The 19,252-nt window shown below is 34.0% G+C and overlaps 2 protein-coding genes and 1 pseudogene across 3 annotated transcripts in view; 1 reads left to right on the top strand and 2 right to left on the bottom strand.

Moving 5' to 3' along the window:
* Positions 1-1,723: 1,723 nt before the first annotated feature.
* Positions 1,724-2,170, bottom strand: LOC131032765 (protein SMALL AUXIN UP-REGULATED RNA 12-like; annotated as a pseudogene).
* Positions 2,171-7,685: 5,515 nt separating this feature from the next.
* Positions 7,686-8,584, top strand: LOC131032744 (protein SMALL AUXIN UP-REGULATED RNA 12-like). Its single transcript, XM_057963790.1, has one exon. It carries the CDS (start codon positions 7,999-8,001, stop codon positions 8,410-8,412), a length of 414 nt encoding a protein of 137 aa, XP_057819773.1. The 5' UTR covers positions 7,686-7,998; the 3' UTR covers positions 8,413-8,584.
* Positions 8,585-14,161: 5,577 nt separating this feature from the next.
* Positions 14,162-19,252, bottom strand: part of LOC131032688 (uncharacterized) — a 28,446-nt gene continuing 23,355 nt past the window's right edge. For both annotated transcript variants that reach the window (XM_057963727.2, XM_057963728.2), the window contains exons 7-9: positions 18,613-18,869; positions 18,323-18,501; positions 14,162-14,875 (exon numbers count right to left, since the gene is read on the bottom strand). In XM_057963727.2, the coding sequence (XP_057819710.2) occupies positions 14,792-14,875; positions 18,323-18,501; positions 18,613-18,869 (520 nt within the window). In that variant the 3' untranslated portion in view covers positions 14,162-14,791. The remainder of the gene's footprint in view (positions 14,876-18,322; positions 18,502-18,612; positions 18,870-19,252) is intronic.

Below are 19,252 nucleotides of genomic sequence, written 5' to 3'. Positions count from 1 at the left end.
AATTGTTTTCCTTGATTAGTCTAGATCCACAGTGCACACTCAAATTCTATCTATGGAGGGTCAATACCTTACCACTTTGGCAAATAATAACACTCTTTGAGATGAATGGTGTTGTTTCCAAGATCAACTCGTCTATTTCTATATCAAGGCAATAGGGCTTCAATGACAAATATTTTTCCCACCAAATTAGCGTTTACTTCTAAAAAAATCTTGGAACACTTGGACCTATTTGATATTCATCTCCATTGTTACGTTCTCAAATTTTGAATATGATTTATCTACCAAAACTATCTTTTGTTGTTTCCTTTGTAATCATATTATTACCCTTTGCTCTCAATCTTCCAATTTGATTTCTCCTTGTAGTCATAGTATGTCCATATTTTGTTATTATCTTTTTAGATTCTATTTTTCAATTGTTATTCAATCCTTCGCTCCTTTTTTCATCCCTTTCATCTTTCCATATCGCATTCTATATTCCCCTTTTTCCACTACCTAGTCTTCCCTACTCTACTTTTTGTCACTTTGAAAATTGGTTCAATTCTTAATTTTGTAATTTTTGTTTTCGCTTTTTTGAAAAATTATATTGTTAATATAATATTGTACTCAATCTAATTAGTTTTCTCATTTTGTTATTTGTGTTCAAACTATCTTGAACTAGCTTACCTTCTATGCACTTCCATAATTCATATAAAATTTAATTTTAATTGATTTTTCAATAATTGATTCAATCAATAATGATAGTGGGAAATGGCTATCCAACTTCTAAAATGCATCAATTCATAAATATGCATAAATTACTCATATACACCATAATTTATACATTAATACATTCTAGAGACTAGATAGCCATTTCCTACTTACTAAAGACTAAATAATTTGACCATCTGTTTTTTGAAAACCTGCTAATTATATCACCCAATTGTTAATGAGGACCTTTAGTTGAAGTAACTTTTTGGGCTGAACATATCACTTCTAAATTAAGTTTAGAAAAAAAGTTATACCAAATGATTCTTAAGGTAATTCTTAGATTATGAGGTGCAACTTACGTGAGTTGAAGTTAGTGGACTGACAAAGTGTTTTCTTTGTGGCCATGTTTTCAAGATTGCTATCAATTCTAGGTTTGAGGATTCATGTGGCACTTATTCAAGAAAAAGGAGGTTTCAGGATCCATTCTCTGATAGTTTTGCTCAATATTAGAAAACTCACAGGATCAAGAAAATTTCTGCAGAAATACTCTAGTCTGTTAGAAATTTAGAATGCAGTATAGTATAGCCAAATAAGAAATAATAAAACAATGTTTTGACTGATCAGGAATATGAGATACAAACGACTGCAAATACAACGGGCTAAAAATTTGACATAATCTGTTGTCATATACAACCAACAACATGAAAACTCTAAAGCTATCACAGAGTTTACTACATTGCCGTACCCAAAAAATCAAATTTCAATACAATAAGGGACTTAATCAGGGGACAAAATTCACCACATCCATTTCTAGGAAGTGTTTTTAACTTTTTAATTGTTGTTGGGGATCAATTGCTGATCTCTTGTCAGGACTAGACTGAATCCATTAGTTATTATATTACATAGTTCTCAACATTGCAAGCAATAATCCTTGAATAATGACCCAGCTAATTATCAATCTCTTAATGAAGACAGTCTTAATATGTTAACAAATTTTCTGATCATTCTTGTCTTAAGAATAGAGAAGATCTAATAATCAGAAAGCAGTTGCCATGCATGGGTTTGTATTATGGAAGAAGCCCATTATCTTGTTTGTCCCCCAACAGTCCAGTGGTGTATCTTTTCTTTCCAGAAGAGCAGTTATATACTCAAAGGTAATCTCCTCACAGGGAATAGTAAGCCCCATATGGTGATCAAATCCATACTCTTCCTCAGCTTTCTCAAGCAATGTCTAGAACAAAGGATGGTTCAAATAGGATGTGGGGACTACAAACCTCCTCCTTCTACTCCCAACATATACTGCAAAGTGGCCTTTGGGGACATCCCTTGGAAGAACACCAACTTTTTCTTCACAGTCATATGTGAAATAAGTATAAACCCTTCTTTTTCTGGGAGATAGAGCATAAACAACTCCCTTGGTGGCATTGACAAGCCTCTGCAACTTAGTCACAATTTTTTTTATGAGCCCAACTTGGGCTATCATGTTTCTCATCTCTCTACCCATTGAAATGAGTACCTTTGTGAATCTCAGCTGACTTTTTCTGTAGAAAGTTCAGTATCAAAACAATTTTCTCCAAAACTGTGGACTGTGAATTCAATACAGCCCCTGGTTATTTTTAAAGGTTATCCTGACATGAAAATTTTGGATCATAGAAAGGATAGCAACGAAGGACAGAGAAAAGCACTGTTTCTTGCTAAGCAGCTCCAAAAAAATGACATGTAAGACAGGGTATCTGTCTGGGCTATTGGATAGATAACAGCAACATTTTATCATTTCCCATGAGAAAAACTGTATAAAGCAAATTATATTTTGTTATGTTCATGGCTAAGTATGAAGGATGATTTATATCGGAAGAAATATTTAAAAATATTGTAAAGGTATTTTGAGTAATGTGTACGATGGTATATTTTTTATTTCTAAGTTTGTTTCTCTTAACACAGTGGATGAAGCCATATGTTGATCAATTCTTCAAGTAGCAAAGGAACTACAGACATATAAGTGGAGTTGAATTGAATGTCAAGTATATACCACAATCCTAGAGGCTCATATAATCAACACCAACTATCTAGCCTTACCAATTCTATAGTAGCACTACTTATCTATGAAAGACTCTTAGAATCATTGTGTTTACTAAATTTGATCCACCACATTATAACTTTTCAATTTTCTTTTGGAATGTATTATTTATTGAATGCATTAATAACGGGGCAAATCTACTTGACTTTTTCATATACCATTTTGGATCCACTACAATGTATCAATGTGTAAACAAGTGCTCAACTTCTCTTACCTCCACTCAATAATGGGTTGAACGTACAAATGCTAGAATTCTAGGGTGAAGTCTCTCTCATGTGAATATTGATCTTCATTTTCCAAAGTATGTTATCAATACACTCATAAATATCTCTAAGGTTGCAGTAGTTAAGAAATCCATATTTGATGACAGTAAGAACTAGGGATTTGATAGACGTGATTTATCTCACTTCTGACTAAAACACAAAATGATCAAATGTCCAACCTCTTCCCCTACATTATCTTAAGTTTATGCTACTTAGAAAAATATTATATCATGATTATAAGTTGTCATTGCATTAAAAAATAATTTAGATCTGAAATAGTTTGAGGATTTACTTCACAAAAAAAAAAGACTAAACAATGCCAAGGTGATATGGTGGTTGCTAATTAATATGTACACCTTGTTTAATTTAGTCATACTCTTTCAAATCTGCTCATTTTCTAAAATCTTTGAGCCTATTTTTCTTGGTTTCACACAAAAGGGGGTCCAAAGAATGTTCCCATAAATGGATTCAAATGATTTTATTATTATTTTGTATATACTATGCCTTAGTAACCACCTAGATACTACATTGCAAGGATTAATCCCTTCAATAGAATCTCCTAGGATTTGAAATTAATTATTTACATGTTTTCTTGAATAATTAGCAACCTACAAAGGTAAGGCACATCCTTAAATGAAACTGTATAATATTGATGAGTGGATAGGACTTATAGTTAAAGTGTGCATTCCTCAACATAACTCACTAAAATGGATGTTAACTAGTCCAATAGAGTTAAAGTGAATTTAGGATTGCATTAAATAATTCTTATGTGAAAAAGTTGACATTGTCAGTGAAAAACTACATAATTTAAATTTTCAATGTAATTAGAGGTAAATTTATATTATGTTATTTATTATTTTAAATGTCATTTATGCATGCTAAGGAGCCATCAAGGATCAATGTTAGATTTGTGTCAAGTTGGAAGGAGGAACTCCAAACCTTTGATGGGAAAGTCTATAAGGCTTGTAAGGTTGATCCACAATATAACATGCAAAAGACCCACTAAGGTTCACCTATGATCTAAAGTGTAGAATTCAAATCAGGGTCTTAGTTCGAATTTGGGTTTAAACATATTAGTCTTGTCATTTTAATATGTAGCTTATAAAACTAAGAAATCTTTTCATTTTGAAATAATCCATCCTTATGTTATTTTTACTTCTAAAAACTTAATGTTTGTGAATTATTTTGTGGAGGCAAACCCATAGTAGAAATTAATCAATTGATGAAAGCCCATTGGTAGCTAGAATTGTGGAATGAAAACCCTTTGGTACTTGAGGGAATTCTCACTCAAGGAGTGTATTGGAGCTTCAAGGATTTGCTAGGAGGTCAATTGTTTATTTAAGAATTATTTGTTGTAAAATTAAAGTTGTTATGTGTTGTTGTAAGAAGTATCCTAACAATCCCTTTATATTGTGTCTATCTCAATTAGAATACTTAATCCCTTTCTCCATATTTTGGGCATCCCCTACCTTGAAGATATATGCAAAATGATTGGCTATTTTCTTAGTATTGATATTTCTTCTTCAAATTTTTGACATACCACCTTTGTCTATATCTTGGTCAAACTGATATTTCCAAGGTGCTCCTTGGGTCTTAAATCATCCTTATCATGATCAAAAAGCCTTAGAATCATTTGAATTGATTTTGAAGGTATTCTCTCCCATTATAGAAGATGCTTTTCTACTAGCCACCTTGCTTCTAAGTGCTTACACCCTCATCATAGGTTTGCTAGTTCAGCTACATGGTGGTAGAATGCTCATCCCAAACATTTGACCATTGTTGATTTTCCTAATTATAATGATTGTGGTTCTCCTTAGGCTTTCCCATATCTTAGTGTTCCTACTCAAGGCGTGGTTATGTCGATAGTTGGTGATTCTTCTTCACCTCCTTTAGTTCCTAATGGAACACCTATTTCTAACCATGTTCTAGTTGTTGCTTCTTTTGAGCATGTTACTTTCAAGAAGTGGATTAGTGGTTCTTGTATTCCTTGCTTCCCTTTGGTTTTATTTTAATCTACATCATCTTCAATTAGATTCTCTCTTTCTCTGCGTGTGTTGGTGTAGGTCAAGGAAACAAAAGAGGATCCTCCTTGCCTCCCTCTCCAATCTAAGGATTTGGATGATAGAGTGTACTAGACTTGATAGAAGGAAGTGGGGTCTTCCAAAATATGGTTATGTTTTTAATATACACATTTTGGGTGTATATACTACTAATAAAATGTCAATTAATTGACATTTTGTTGGGCAGATGTTGTTTAGGAACAATTTGACTGCAATTGCTCTACTATCTGATTATCTATTGTAAAAAAAATAAGACTCCTTCACTTGAACTTATTTTATCTATATAACAAAAATTATATCATAACTCGTTACATTGTTCAATCATAAAGTTTTATTTTTCTTTTATTTCTATACACTACATTGAGATGTTAGAAACTAAAACTTTAAATTAAACTAATATATCACAACCTTTAATTGATCCCTGAAACCAATGGCATTGCCTTGCTTGTATAGATTGATGAGCTATTTGTTTTTTCTTGTGTCGAAAGGATGTGATGGGTAATAAAGTCGAAAAGGATTCAGCAAACGACCATCATTTTCCTCTACAAATGCATAATATCATTTTTTTCCTTCACTCTTTTCTTAGCAATTGGTAGCCAAAATAAATTGTTACTGCTATAGTTTTCCAGAAAATTTACAGATGAACGTCTTTTGTGTCATAATGTTGTTGCTTTGTTGGAATTTTTTTATTGGGTTAAGAAAAGAATAATCTACTTTTAACTGGTTTATTGGAGTTTAATATGTGATGGAAATGGATTCCGTGATTGCTAAACTGAAAATTTTATATGCATTGTTTCAAAGGTTAGAGGTTTAAAATTGTAGTGATTGTGATATGTATAAAAAAATCTTCAAAAATATTTTGGGATTTTATTCATTTACAATCATTTTTAGTCAATTGTAAGGTTAGTGTTAGATATATGTTAATTTAAAGATAGTTTAGCAGTTTTTTTTTTTAAGTCAGTTGTTGTTTGTGTCTTCAAATGGTTCAACCAACCATTCTACATCGAGAAGTATTTGTAAATTATATTTTTTAATATAAAAGATTATTTGCTAAAAAAAAAAATTCAAGTTCATTACTTTCTAATATGATATTAATAAAACTATTTTTTAGTTTATTTTCAGCTTACATAAATTAGTTTAGAACAAAATAACTTAATTTGAAACTAAAATAATCTGTAATTTTAATGGGGAATTATGAAGTAAGGTATAATAGTAGTGAAACATAGTATTGCATTCTTAAAATAATTCTAGTATTGTCATTAAAATATATTGATTAATAAAAAATTAACAAAATAATTTTTGAGAGATTAAGATATGTTATAATTATTTTTTATATTTTTCAAATAGTTATTTATTTTAGTGAATTATGTTAAAAAAATATTTATTTAAATATATTTGTTAAAATTTTAAATTAATTACATTCAAATATTAAATAAATTAATAGCATATTTATAATGATGTAATTGGAGGGTCAATAGATACCTCCATAAGTATTCTTATCCACCGAATACTCCACAAAATGATTTTAACAAAAAGACATAAATATATAATGTTTGACTAACAAAACTATTTATATACATATTTATCAACCATCCATCAATGTGTGCGTTGAACCAGTGAAATGTGCATGTCCTATTGACTATCTATTTATATCTTTAAATAATGATATTAATTTTAATTAAATACCACAAAGATTATTATAAACTTTGAACCACTGAAATGTATGTGTGTATCAACAATCTATTTGGCTAGTTAATGTAATAGACCAAACCTTTTCAAATATAAATTAAGACTTTATAATAAAACTAGTGCACATAATATATATCTATCTGATAATAAAATTGTTGTCCTTGCTCCTTTTGTGGATATTCTGGACTCCTTTGATATACCTATGAGGTACCCTCCTCCTCCCCATCTGCTGTTTTATGATTCTTATATATTTTATATATTTCATATTTATCTATTTTTTTCAATGTGTGATACAAAATTTATATAAATAATAAGTTGACAATTTATTAATCAAAAGTATTGTTCTTGTGAATTTAATTGACTTAATTTCTTTGCAACTGACTACAGTTGCAAAAAAGTGTAAAATAATAGAAAGAAAGATTATTTTTATAGTCTACAATATCAGACAGTCTATATATGCATCTACAAATGATTTATAGTAATATATGACTATCCCATATTCTTTAAAAGAGACACCTAACTACATTACAAAAGAGACTACATATCTTACCCCTATAAAATTTGAACTTACAAAAGAATTACTTGAATATATGACAATAACTTTAATACCTACAATTTATCGAGATGGTTTATCTTTTCAAAAGAAAGGGTACAGATGTCAGCCCAGCTTAAGCGTTATACAATTTGAAGGGATTCAAGTTTATGTTTCCAATGACAAGAAGAATTATTATTAAATATAACTCTCGTAACTTGTTCAACTCTTAGGAAAACATTATAATGGAACCTAAAGTCTACACATCTTTTTAAAAAGGGTAGATTAAAAGACAAGAATGCAGGTTGAAATGTGTATCTGTCCCTTAGAGATCATGAATGGCCTGTGATCCTATCTATATTTAATTGATTGGTACAGTTTCTTCCCTGGGAAGCTGGCCAACAGACTTTGGTTTTATTTATGATGTAGCCCACCTGAGATAATCTGTAACAGATATCATTTTCTTTAGTCCCCTGATAACCACACACAAAGAATAAATAATACCCAGCTCTGTCCCTTGTTGATTTTCTTTCTATGACTTTTGATCTATGTTGGGATTTATATCAAGCCCAAATGATCTCCTGAATCCACAGTTTCACTGTCCTGGAAGAGAACATTGATTTGTTATCTGGCTGTTGTCTTAAAAACTAGCTGAGACCTTATGCAGAGTTCATTTGAATAGGTAGAGGCATGGGAAACAAGATAACACAAATTGTGCCCTTGAAGAAGTTAGGAACAAAACTTCAGGGGCTTGTCAATGTCAGCAGAATTCTATGGTATGTCATTTGTCCCACAACAAGGAGGGGTTATGCTTGTTTCTCATATGACTGTGATGGGAATGGAGTTGGTGATCTTCCCAGGGATGTTCCACAAGGCCATTTTGTAGTATATGTTGGGAATGAAAGGAGCAGATTTGTAGTCCCCACAGCTTACTTAAGCCATCCTCTGTTCCAGACATTGCTGAAGAAAGCTGAGGAAGAGTATGGATTTGATCACCAGATGGGTCTCACACTTCCCTGTGAGGATATTGCCTTTGAGTACATAACTTCTGTCTTGGAAGGGGAGGATCTCAATGCCACAAAACAAGATAGTGAGATTCTTTGATAACGCAACGTAGTTCTGACAAAACTGTTTTGTTCTTGGAACTTTAGACCTTATTTAATGAAATGGTTCTTTGGTGTACATTAACCGTTTTGTGTTTCCTAGTGACAGATCTATTGTTTCTTTGTGATCCAACAATGTCTAATGCCATCTTGCTGAGACACCTTTGAGACATTCTGGATCAAGGAATTGATGTTTTTACTTTCATTTCTAAAATTGAAAAGCATTAATGTACATGAGTTTTTAATGGAATTTTGTTAAAAATTTGTATATTTTGATTTCAAATTACATTCGGTGATCTTATATGATAAATGATGTAAAAAAGATCGTTAACTTAGTTCAATGTAAAATCTAAAATATACAATCAGAGAAAGTTAAATTTAACTATTGAAAGTTTCTAACAGTATTTGAATCTAAAAGTTTCTACTAATAATTGAAATTAACAATTATAATTTTAAAAAAAGTTCAGCTGAATGGAATCACACCATGAAAACAAGAAAAACATTATACCGTGTTCAGGAGGAAAAGTAGGGGATCAACTTTTAATCCGTAACTATAAAAGTGATGTGAAATCAAACAAAGGCTAATGTTATTGCCCCAAAATCAGCAGCACAAGTAATTATTTAATTCATATTAGACTTCAGGATATGTAAGGTGAATAGAACCAAATTTCCTATTTTTTTTAATTTATTTTTTTTGTCAAACTACATAATCGAGAATTTAGTGAGGATTTATATTTATGTCAATTGGACCCTCATGGGTAGCTAACATCTTGATGGCTAATAGTAGCTATGTTGATGTTTATGCTGAGTGGAATGTTGATATAGATGTTGGGTCACACTTTTTATTTTCCATAATCTTCTTTAAGTATATTGGACAGCATAGACTAGTGAGTCCATTGAGTTCACTCTAGATTCACTGTTGATTCATGATTTTCATAGCAGACATCTGATGGAAAATGTTCTAAGGTGTATACTTCTAGATCTAATGTGGATAGTACTTTGGAGGACCATATTGGTTATGTGAACCTCGTTGTTCTTAAGTCTTTTGATGAGGTTCTATCATCTCGTACTTCTCCAAAGTTCAATGTTGACATAGTTTCTATTACTTTAATTGAATAGGATACGTTTTTTTTTTCCAAATTTGGCTTTGTCAGATGGCTACATGACAAGAATATCAAATTTGTTTTGGCACTCATGTAGACATGGAGGACATGTTTGAGGGGATTTCTCTCCTCTTTGACGACAATTGCCCATCTACTATTATCACATCTTCATTTTCTTTGGATATTTCTCTTGAATTTCCACATACTTATGTTGTCTTATTCTTGATTGGGGTGACACGTGATTTTGTTGAGACATACTTGGAGCCACATGATTAGTTTTCATAGATGCACTTTTTGAGGCTTCTTCCCTCTTCTTTCTTTTTAGAGATGGAGTTTCTTTAGCATCTACCCATGGATTCCTTTCTTTATTGTGTATTGAAAACACATGTGATTATTTGGACATCATGCATGCATACATACCATGCATGATGTCCATATGTATGTGTGTGTCTATCTATATGTATATGTATATGTATATGTACACACATACACACATATATGTATGTGTGTATGCATGTATTACATATGTATATGTATATGTATATGTGTACGTATATATACATGTGTATACACACACACATATACATATGTACGTATACACACACACACACACACTTGTGCAAAATTGGGCTAATTCTTGACCCTTTACCCATCCCCATTTACATTCTCACATCCAACCACACCTTAGTGATTCCAACACATTTTCATACATCTTGCATATATTTCATCCTCCATATGTAGACTTATCTTCCCTACACAAATCTTACTGCTCTATTTTCTCGAGTCAATCTCATGGATGCACTGACCACAATCTTATGCAAATTTGGTGTCATTCTTGATCCTTTACCCATCCTCATTTTCATTCTCACATCCAATCACACCTTATCAATTCCTACACATTCGCATACATCTTATATTTATAGCATCCTCCATATGTAGACTTTTGTTCCCTACACAAATCTTACTACTATATTTTCTCAATTCAATCTCATGGATGTTGGATCAATCATGCACTCTAATACCCAATTTTCACAAATTTGAATGATGGTTGACTCTAGTCTATATAGTTCCCACCTTAAGCCAACTTGACACACATTTCATGTGACTATTGCTATGTACTTTTCAAAAGTGTTCATTTATTATCCACAACCATTATTAATTATCTTTTGCATTTTAGAACACTTAAATTGAGGCATTAATACAAATCAAAAACTATATAAGCATTTTAGGGCTTATGCAAGCTAGTTTGTTCCTTGTCGATCACTTCTTTGACTAGAAAGCCAACCCTATCAAGAGGTTTGACCTTGAAGAACACAACCTTTACAATCTAATGATTTTCCTCAAGTAATCATAAACATCACTAGTCTTTGACACTGTGACACACAAAGGATCAAGTGAATCAAAAAGCACAACCAACAAGATTAGATCTAGGTAACACAAAGCAAGTGTGTGCCCATAGAAATAACCCAAAATTAAAAATTCAAATTGAAAACAACAATAATTTAACACAAAATTCCAAACAGGAAGCACACCCATTTTTCCTTGTTTTTTCACACCAAAATATAGCTAACTCCATCACCACATAAAACTTATCTATTCACATCAATATTAAAACTAACTATTACTATCCATCACTTTCCCAAATAATAATTATAAAACATATCCATTCACATCAATATAAAAACTAACTATTATTATCCATCACTTTCCCAAATAACAATTATTCGTTCTATCTTGGACCTAAGATGTCTCTTGCTCCTCCAACAAGATGTATTTTGAAACATATGGTTGTGTCTCTCGTGCATGCCCCTGGATGTGTTGTTGTGGGGTCCTCAATTTTTTGTGGTTTACCTCTGCTACTCGTGGGGGTTTTGGGTATGCTCCAACTATGGATGTGCCTCCCATGCCTCCTACTACAACCATCTCTAGGTTTGCTAATGTGGTGCTTGGGACTCTTGCAAATTTGGTGTATGATAATGTTCCCCCTGCCCTTGCTATCTCTATTGTTGTGGGTGTTGGGTTCCCTTCTTCAAAGCCTTTTTTTTGTTGTTTGTGGATGAAGCTTTGCTCATGTTGCTAGATCTATTGTTGCCCTTCCTCCCAAGGCGAAATCTTGTCCTCTTGCTTGTGCCAAGACCTGCCCTATTGTGGTATGCAGCCAAGATGTGGTGGAAAATGTGGGCTTCTACCAACGCTGCAAGTTGGTGTGTAGATTCATTGGTTTTTGGCCTTCTCTCTCGAATCTTCATCGATGGTTGATGGATTCTTGGAAGCCCTTAGTTTTGGGTAACATTGAGCTTTTCCCTTGTGCTAAGGTTTTTTATTGCTTCTTTTGTTTATGTTGTTGATTGTGATTTGGTTTTGAGCAAGTTGTGGGCTTGGGGTAGTCTCATTTAACCCTATTACTAAAGCACTCAGTGTGCGTCCAGTATGGGTTTGTCTTCCCAATCTTCCCCTTCATCCTAATCTTCCCCTTCATTTTTGGGAAGATTCTTGTTTTGAAGCCATTGGCAACTTTATCAACTGTAGCCTGAAGGTAGACAATACCACTTTCTTAATGGGTCTTTCTACTTTTGCACGCATTATGATCAATATTGACATCTCCATGCCTCTTCCTAGGGATGTGACTCTTATGGTTGGGGATAGGCCATGAACTTAGTCGCTAGATTATGAGGGCATCCCCTTTCGATGTCGTTGTTGCTTCTCTACCAGTCGCTTGGCCTCATATTGTACTCTCTCGAGGCATAAAGGCATTGCCACTTGGTGGAAGGCTGCTAATGATGATCACCTGACTGTCTTAGCTTTTGAGTATTCCTCTGATGACTCCACATGTTGTTGATGATTCCTCCCAGGACAATGGTTTGCATCCTACTACTGGTGTGGCCTCCTCAAGCCCTATGTATCCTCCACCTCTTGCTACTAGTGTGGCCCCCTCTAGACCCGTGGAATCCTCTTTGTCTGTTGCTCTTGTTCTATTCCAGCCTTCGATGGAGGTTTTGTTGTCTAGTCAGTTGCATGCTCTTGGTGCTGCCAATCTCATTGTGGGGTTCCCCCTCTTGATCCCCCCTATTGATGTTTTTCCAAATGATAGCATTGTTTGGACTGTTGTTCATCGATGAAGGAAATATTGTTCTTCCCCTTCTCCGCAAACTCTTCCCCAAGTTATGGTTGATTTTTCTACCCACCTTTGATGTGGGCTGCTAGTTGTTCTGTTAATGTGTTGTAAGTGGTATGTTTTTGCCCTTTGTTGTCTAAGGTTTGTTCTTGACCAATTGTTTATAGCCTTTTTGACATGTCTCTGTATAGGGCCAGCACCCTTATTTTGCTACTTTTATTATCAAAAACAATTATAATCATTCTAGTTAATCATATCCAAAAATTTTGCTTCTATTTAGTTAACCTAGAGCAACCTTTCAAGGAAAGGTTATCTTCCACTGTGAATATGAACTATTTTAATTTACACTAACATTAAAATTATTTCTAATCTATAATTATACTGCTAGTTTATTATATTTATATTTAAAATAATGTAAAAATGTTTTATATATATAATACTATTATTTTATTTTATTATATGTTTAAAACAATGTTAAAATATTTTTTATTAAAAATATTAATGTACTAATCTTATAATAAAAATTATATTATATTAAATTAATAATTTAAAAATTATTTTTCATATATTTAAGTGTGTCAAATTAAATCCTTCTAATTTTTATTAATGGAGGTTTTTGCATATAACATTAATGTTGGTGCTCCTGCTCCTGTTCCACAACCTATTCCTGCTGATTCTACTCCTGACGAAGTTCCTCTGCATCAAAATGCTGCTATTTTGGAACACCCTGCTGCTATTCTACAGCAACATGCTGCTAGTGCTGCTAATTGTAACCCTGCAGGGTTCCTCCCAAATGATCTCTCTTTAGTGCTACTAATTGTAACCCTGCAGGGTCCCTCCCAAATGATCTCTCTTTATCGTCTAGACTGTGGTTTGTCGCAGGCGAAAGAGGAAGTCTCCCCCTTTCCCCAAACTCCTGTGTGTCAAGGGGCTTGGGTGCCTCTCCCTCTCCTTGATCTGGGTTTGGGTTGTTGGCTTGTCAGGCTTTTCTTTTCGTCTTTGAGGATGTTAGTTTGTTGTGATAGCGTTGTTACGGCTAGTTTTGGTTTTCGTAGTTTGCAAGCTGTTAATGTGCTGCTACTGATTTCTGGTTGACTTTACGCCCTGTGAGCTGTTGTATTCCAAATCAGCACCCTTGTTTTGCTGCTTTAAATATAAAAACATTAGGAAAAGAAAATTATAGGTAACCTGGGTGTTAAATATTTATAGTGAAATAAATAACAAACTAAATGTATGCCACACGAGAGAAGCCATAACTTGCTCATGATGCCGGCTAGACATGGAACAATGGGCACGACAATTTAATCCTCGGCTATTCAAATGTATGGCGAAGATTGTATGCCATGCTCTATTATTAGCAACTAAGCATACTTCTAGTTTCAGCATGCTGAACCCAGGAGGAAAGGATTCTCGGGAATTTGTAAATGCTCCAGACACAGACATGTATTAATCATGACCAGCAGAAGACGTGGTGAAGCAGTGGAATCACCGTGTAAAAGCAATTATCACAAACAGATGGAAAACCATGAATCTTTCTTTCCTGCAACGTTGTTCTAGATGTAATTGTATTATAAGAAATTTATTTTGTAGTCTTCACAATTATAATCACAGAAAATAAATGGCATTTATACAGGCGATAGGACACTTCTGGAAAATGTTATAACTCGCAACTACGCTGATAAAAGACATCAAAATGGAGCAGGAATCCCGGAATTCTTTGTTATCTGCATTTTGCTTCAACCAACTGAATGTTGTACCATATTCCTCTGCATTTTATTCCAGAAATTCGTTTTCTTTAAACAAAGAAACAGAATAATGAAAACCTGTACTGTTGCTTGTCAAGTAGCTCTGCACCAACAACTGAGTATGCGAGATCAATTTGTCGTCCGAAGTTGGCTGCTGATTTCAAATTACTAGTACCAAAGAAAATAACCAATACAATCGCACAACAGAGCCACATTAAATCACCCCAATAATTATTGGAAGGATAAAACGTAGAATTGAAAATAAACAAAATAAAAAATAACATTGTTTGATTTCTTTCATACAGCCAAAATACATCTTGTGAAAAAAATGCCCAGTGAACTTTTGCTCAACATAGCACCAAACATGGGACTTCTAAATGTACAGAAGCAAAATTGTGAGTCACGTCCTCCTTTTGATTACAAAGAAGTGCTTTTTTCAGTTGAAGGTCTATCATCCGTCCTGTGATGAAATAATTTTGCCATCCCTCTACGCTCACAATCCTGCAACCAAAATATACGAACGTATACTTAAAATGTAAGCAAACCCGTTTGACAATCAACTTGTTCAATAAGGGCATAATTTGTAACATATTTGGCAGCGCGAAAGCAAACCAGAGGCAAGTATTTTTTTATATGAATTTGTTTTACACACAAATATGAAACATAAACTGAAATCAGGTTTATAGAGACAAATATGAATGACAAATCTTTTAGCAAACAAAAATGTGACAGAAGCAAGCAAAATTTGTGTACTTGTTATCTTTTGGGTTTGTACAAATCTCATACTATTGCTTAACAATTGAGAAGTTAAGACACGCTAATGTCTTAAAACGTGCTCTTCATGAAACAGTTCAATGGTAACTATTTCAGCTTAACATGAGACGGAACTGGAAACCTTATCCAAATTTCATTTTCTGTGTGATTGAAAAGGCATACGAGAAGGCCACCACACACGAACTCTACTAATAAATCTACTAATCTTCAAAATATCATTGGACCACAGCCATTTGGGAACTCTTCTTGAACCTGAATCATACAAGGGGGAAGTAAATTTTGAATTTACGAAAGGTGTTAGTCCTCTTGGACTCTGAATATTATTTTGGACTAGAGATGCAGCGTTTTCTACACAACAATGCACACATGGCAATTCAAGATTGTTGGTGTAAATAATTATTCATCTTGGATATTATTACACCTTACTTAAGTTTACTTAGGAAATGCATTTCATAGTAGTTTGGGTATGAGACACTTGGGTGTTTGTGCCACATTGGGATAGTGTGTGTAGGAGAATTTCCACCTTTTATGGTGTTGATCTTGTTACTACTTTATCATATCCACTTATTGTGGAGTGATAATTCCACCTTCGGTGGGTGATCCACCTCATGTGGAATATTATATTGTTTCTCCTACCTACCCACACCTATTTCCTGCCTATCCTTGTTTCTTATTGAGCCACATGTCATGTTTGTGTGCTCACATATCCATATAGCCTTGCCTATATAAGCAGGCTCATATTCATTGTATGAAACATTGATTGATGATCCAGTTGATCAATATTTTCATCTTGATAGAATACAGTTTATTCCTATCATATTTTTTGTCTCTCTTATTTGTGTTTTCCATTGCTTCTTGATCTTGGCAAAATCTCACATGGTATCAGAGCTGGTCCATGTCTCACATGGTATTAGAGCCATTAGAGTGTCATTGGTTTGCTAATTGAGAGAAATTTGATGTTATTTGGGATTTGCATTTTGGATCTTTCTATTGCAGGTTTTTATTGAAGCTTGATGGGTCAAATCTGAGGTTCTCATTGGATTGAGGAGGTCCAAGAAAGTTAGTTTTGCCTTTTGTTTCATCCAAATTGGACTTCAAAGGCCAAATCTAGAAGCATTTGAAGTTTGACGCTGCGGCAGAAATTTTCCAGAAATTATAATTTTGCAAGCATTTTTCAAATAGCGATATCTCACTCATCCGGACTCGTTTTTTCGAGCAATTTTTTTTGTTTTGGGATAGATAAAGGAAAAGGGCAAGCATTCATGGCTTATACAAGTGGGAAGACTCACTCTTTTAGAACAAGGAAAGGAAAAGCTCTTTGTGCTACTACCAGTCATGATTCGGAGAGATGGCTTCCAGATTCAGGGGCTTCTCATCATATGGCATCTTCGCAATCTATGTTCTCTACATTTGAGCCTTGCACCATGTCGTAGATATTGATGGGCAAACATACATACATGGATGTGATTGGGAAAGGATCTATTGACATTGGGGATAACTCCTTCAATAATGTGTTGTGTGTACCCCACTTGACAAACAATATCCTTTCTATCTATCAAATCACACATGGCGCAACTAAGAGAGTTGTGGAGTTCACACCTGAGTCAGTTTTCATTAGAGACTTGGATTGCACCGGTATTTCTGCTATTTCTGAGTATCCAGATGATGCTCACAGCAAGTTGTCTCCATGCCTGATCTTCTTTTTGTTGCAGCGAGTGATTCATCGTCATCGACTTGGTACCTAGTTTTGTCACACTTTGACATTACTGGTGCAACATTGGCTCTCTTTCTTCCTTATGGGGAGTTATTTTGGTCATCATCATTGGACCATCTTTGTAGGAGATTCAACATTGAGGAGGGGCTTCATGGTCTCTTCTTCTCTCTTATGGGGGGGACATAGTTTGTTCTTCTCATTCATCATTGAGAGCATTGTGTGCTTTCTTCATCTCTCTTTTGGGGGAGGGTTTTTTCCCATTGGGTTTTTCTCTCTTTCCCCGTTTATGGGAGATTGCATTTGCATTTGTACATGGGTACCTAACATGGCCTCGTAGCCGGGACCCATCTTGCATTGCTTAGTTGCATTGTAGACTTAAGTGCATTCCCCTAAGTTGCACTTAAGGGGGGATGTTGGTGTAAATAATTATTCATCTTGGATATTATTACACCTTACTTAAGTTTACTTAGGAAATGCATTTCATAGTAGTTTGGGTATGAGACACTTGGGTGTTTGTGCCACATTGGGATAGTGTGTGTAGGAGAATTTCCACCTTTTATGGTGTTGATCTTGTTACTACTTTATCATATCCACTTATTGTGGAGTGATAATTCCACCTTCGGTGGGTGATCCACCTCATGTGGAATATTATATTGTTTCTCCTACCTACCCACACCTATTTCCTACCTACCCTTGTTTCTTATTGAGCCACATGTCATGTTTGTGTGCTCACATATCCATATAGCCTTGCCTATATAAGCAGGCTCATATTCATTGTATGAAACATCGATTGATGATCCAGTTGATCAATATTTTCATCTTGATTGAATACAGTTTATTCCTATCATACTTTTTGTCTGTCTTATTTGTGTTTTCCATTGCCTCTTGATCTTGGCAAAATCTCACATGGTATCAGAGCTAGTCCATGTCTCACAAAGATTCATTTCATGAGCTTGTCTCCGGTTCCAAGAGATTTGGAAGGAAGAAAGTGCAGTGGCAAATGTAGCAATTCAGAAGCATGCAAAATAGGCAAATGATGTGCCTTAAAATAGAACACGACAAATCATATTTACGAAGCACTGAACAACTAGGCAAATCTCACTTATGTATTGATCCTGGAACATAGATATAGAACTCTCAAATCCATGATTCAATCTTTAAGACTTAGAAATCAAATACTAGAAACAACTCATTCAGGGAAACACAATTTAGTTATCCATTCACTACTTCAGAAGAGAAAATAACTGCCTTAATGTGCAGAAAAATTGTTTTTGATTTCAAATATTTTCACTGTTATAAATTTCAACATAGCTACTTTTCAACATTTTCACTCAAAACAGTTCAAGAGATAATATCTTTCACTTATCCTTTAATGAAATCTTTTTACTCAAAGGTTAGACCAGGGAACGTTGTAAAGCAGATGATAAAATAGAATCATGGCAAACTTAGGATTCAATTACCTTGAACATATTTAAGCGAAAACGCTTGTCTGGGTTCATCCTCCAAAGCTTTAAATAAGTGTAAGCAAAGCTAAGCTGGTCACGTGGAGTGAAACGATCAACTTCATTAAACCAAAGGCATGAAAAGAGATTTGACATTGGAGTGTGAGCTCGCACAATAAATGATCCCTCAGGTACATCTGAAAGAATCAAAAATATCATAAACCAACTCAGCTAAGGCCTTAAATTGATAAAATATCAAATTGCAACTACTCGCAACATTTTTGGATGATTGAAAACAAAATACATACGACTTGGAAGGAGCTTGTTCGGATCTGTGGCATTAAATCTTGTAAGACCATCAGCTTGGTAAAATGCAAACTGGTCATCAATGATAGTGTGATTAAACTTATTCAGCTTCTTGTTTTGGATCACCTCCTCCCACACACAGTGACGATCATAGTGATTTGAAATAGCATATTCAAATCCTCGACGCCACAGAAAGTATTCCAATATTTGGAGTGGATCACTTTGGAGTCGCAACTTACTGTCAAGCCATATGGAGTACCTAAAAGGTAAAATGCACCAAATATACGGAAGTGTTATGTATAATACTATAATCTCTTCGATATCCCAATTATCATGACTACAAACTATAATTTATGCTATCTAAAAGCGATACATTTTAAGGGGTCAAATGCATTAAAAATTCCCTCATTTATCTTTTTCGAAATTAATATTCTAATACATTATGACATTATGCAAATCCTTGTTCAGCTCTGTCATGCATAACTTCTTTCAATCCACACATAACTGAGAAACACTGCTCAAAATTTGATCAAGATATACAACAATAGTCAATACATCAATTACCTTTATAAACATATTTCCTTTCAGAAAGATAATCCTATGTTAGGCTGCACAACATGGACTAGAAAAAAGTAAAAACCC

The sequence above is a fragment of the Cryptomeria japonica genome, chromosome 5 (genome assembly GCF_030272615.1).
Source record: "Cryptomeria japonica chromosome 5, Sugi_1.0, whole genome shotgun sequence".
In the NCBI taxonomy this organism is placed as follows: Eukaryota; Viridiplantae; Streptophyta; class Pinopsida; order Cupressales; family Cupressaceae; genus Cryptomeria; species Cryptomeria japonica.
The sequence above is the reverse complement of the archived record's forward strand: the minus strand, read 5'-3'. Positions and strand labels throughout refer to the sequence as shown.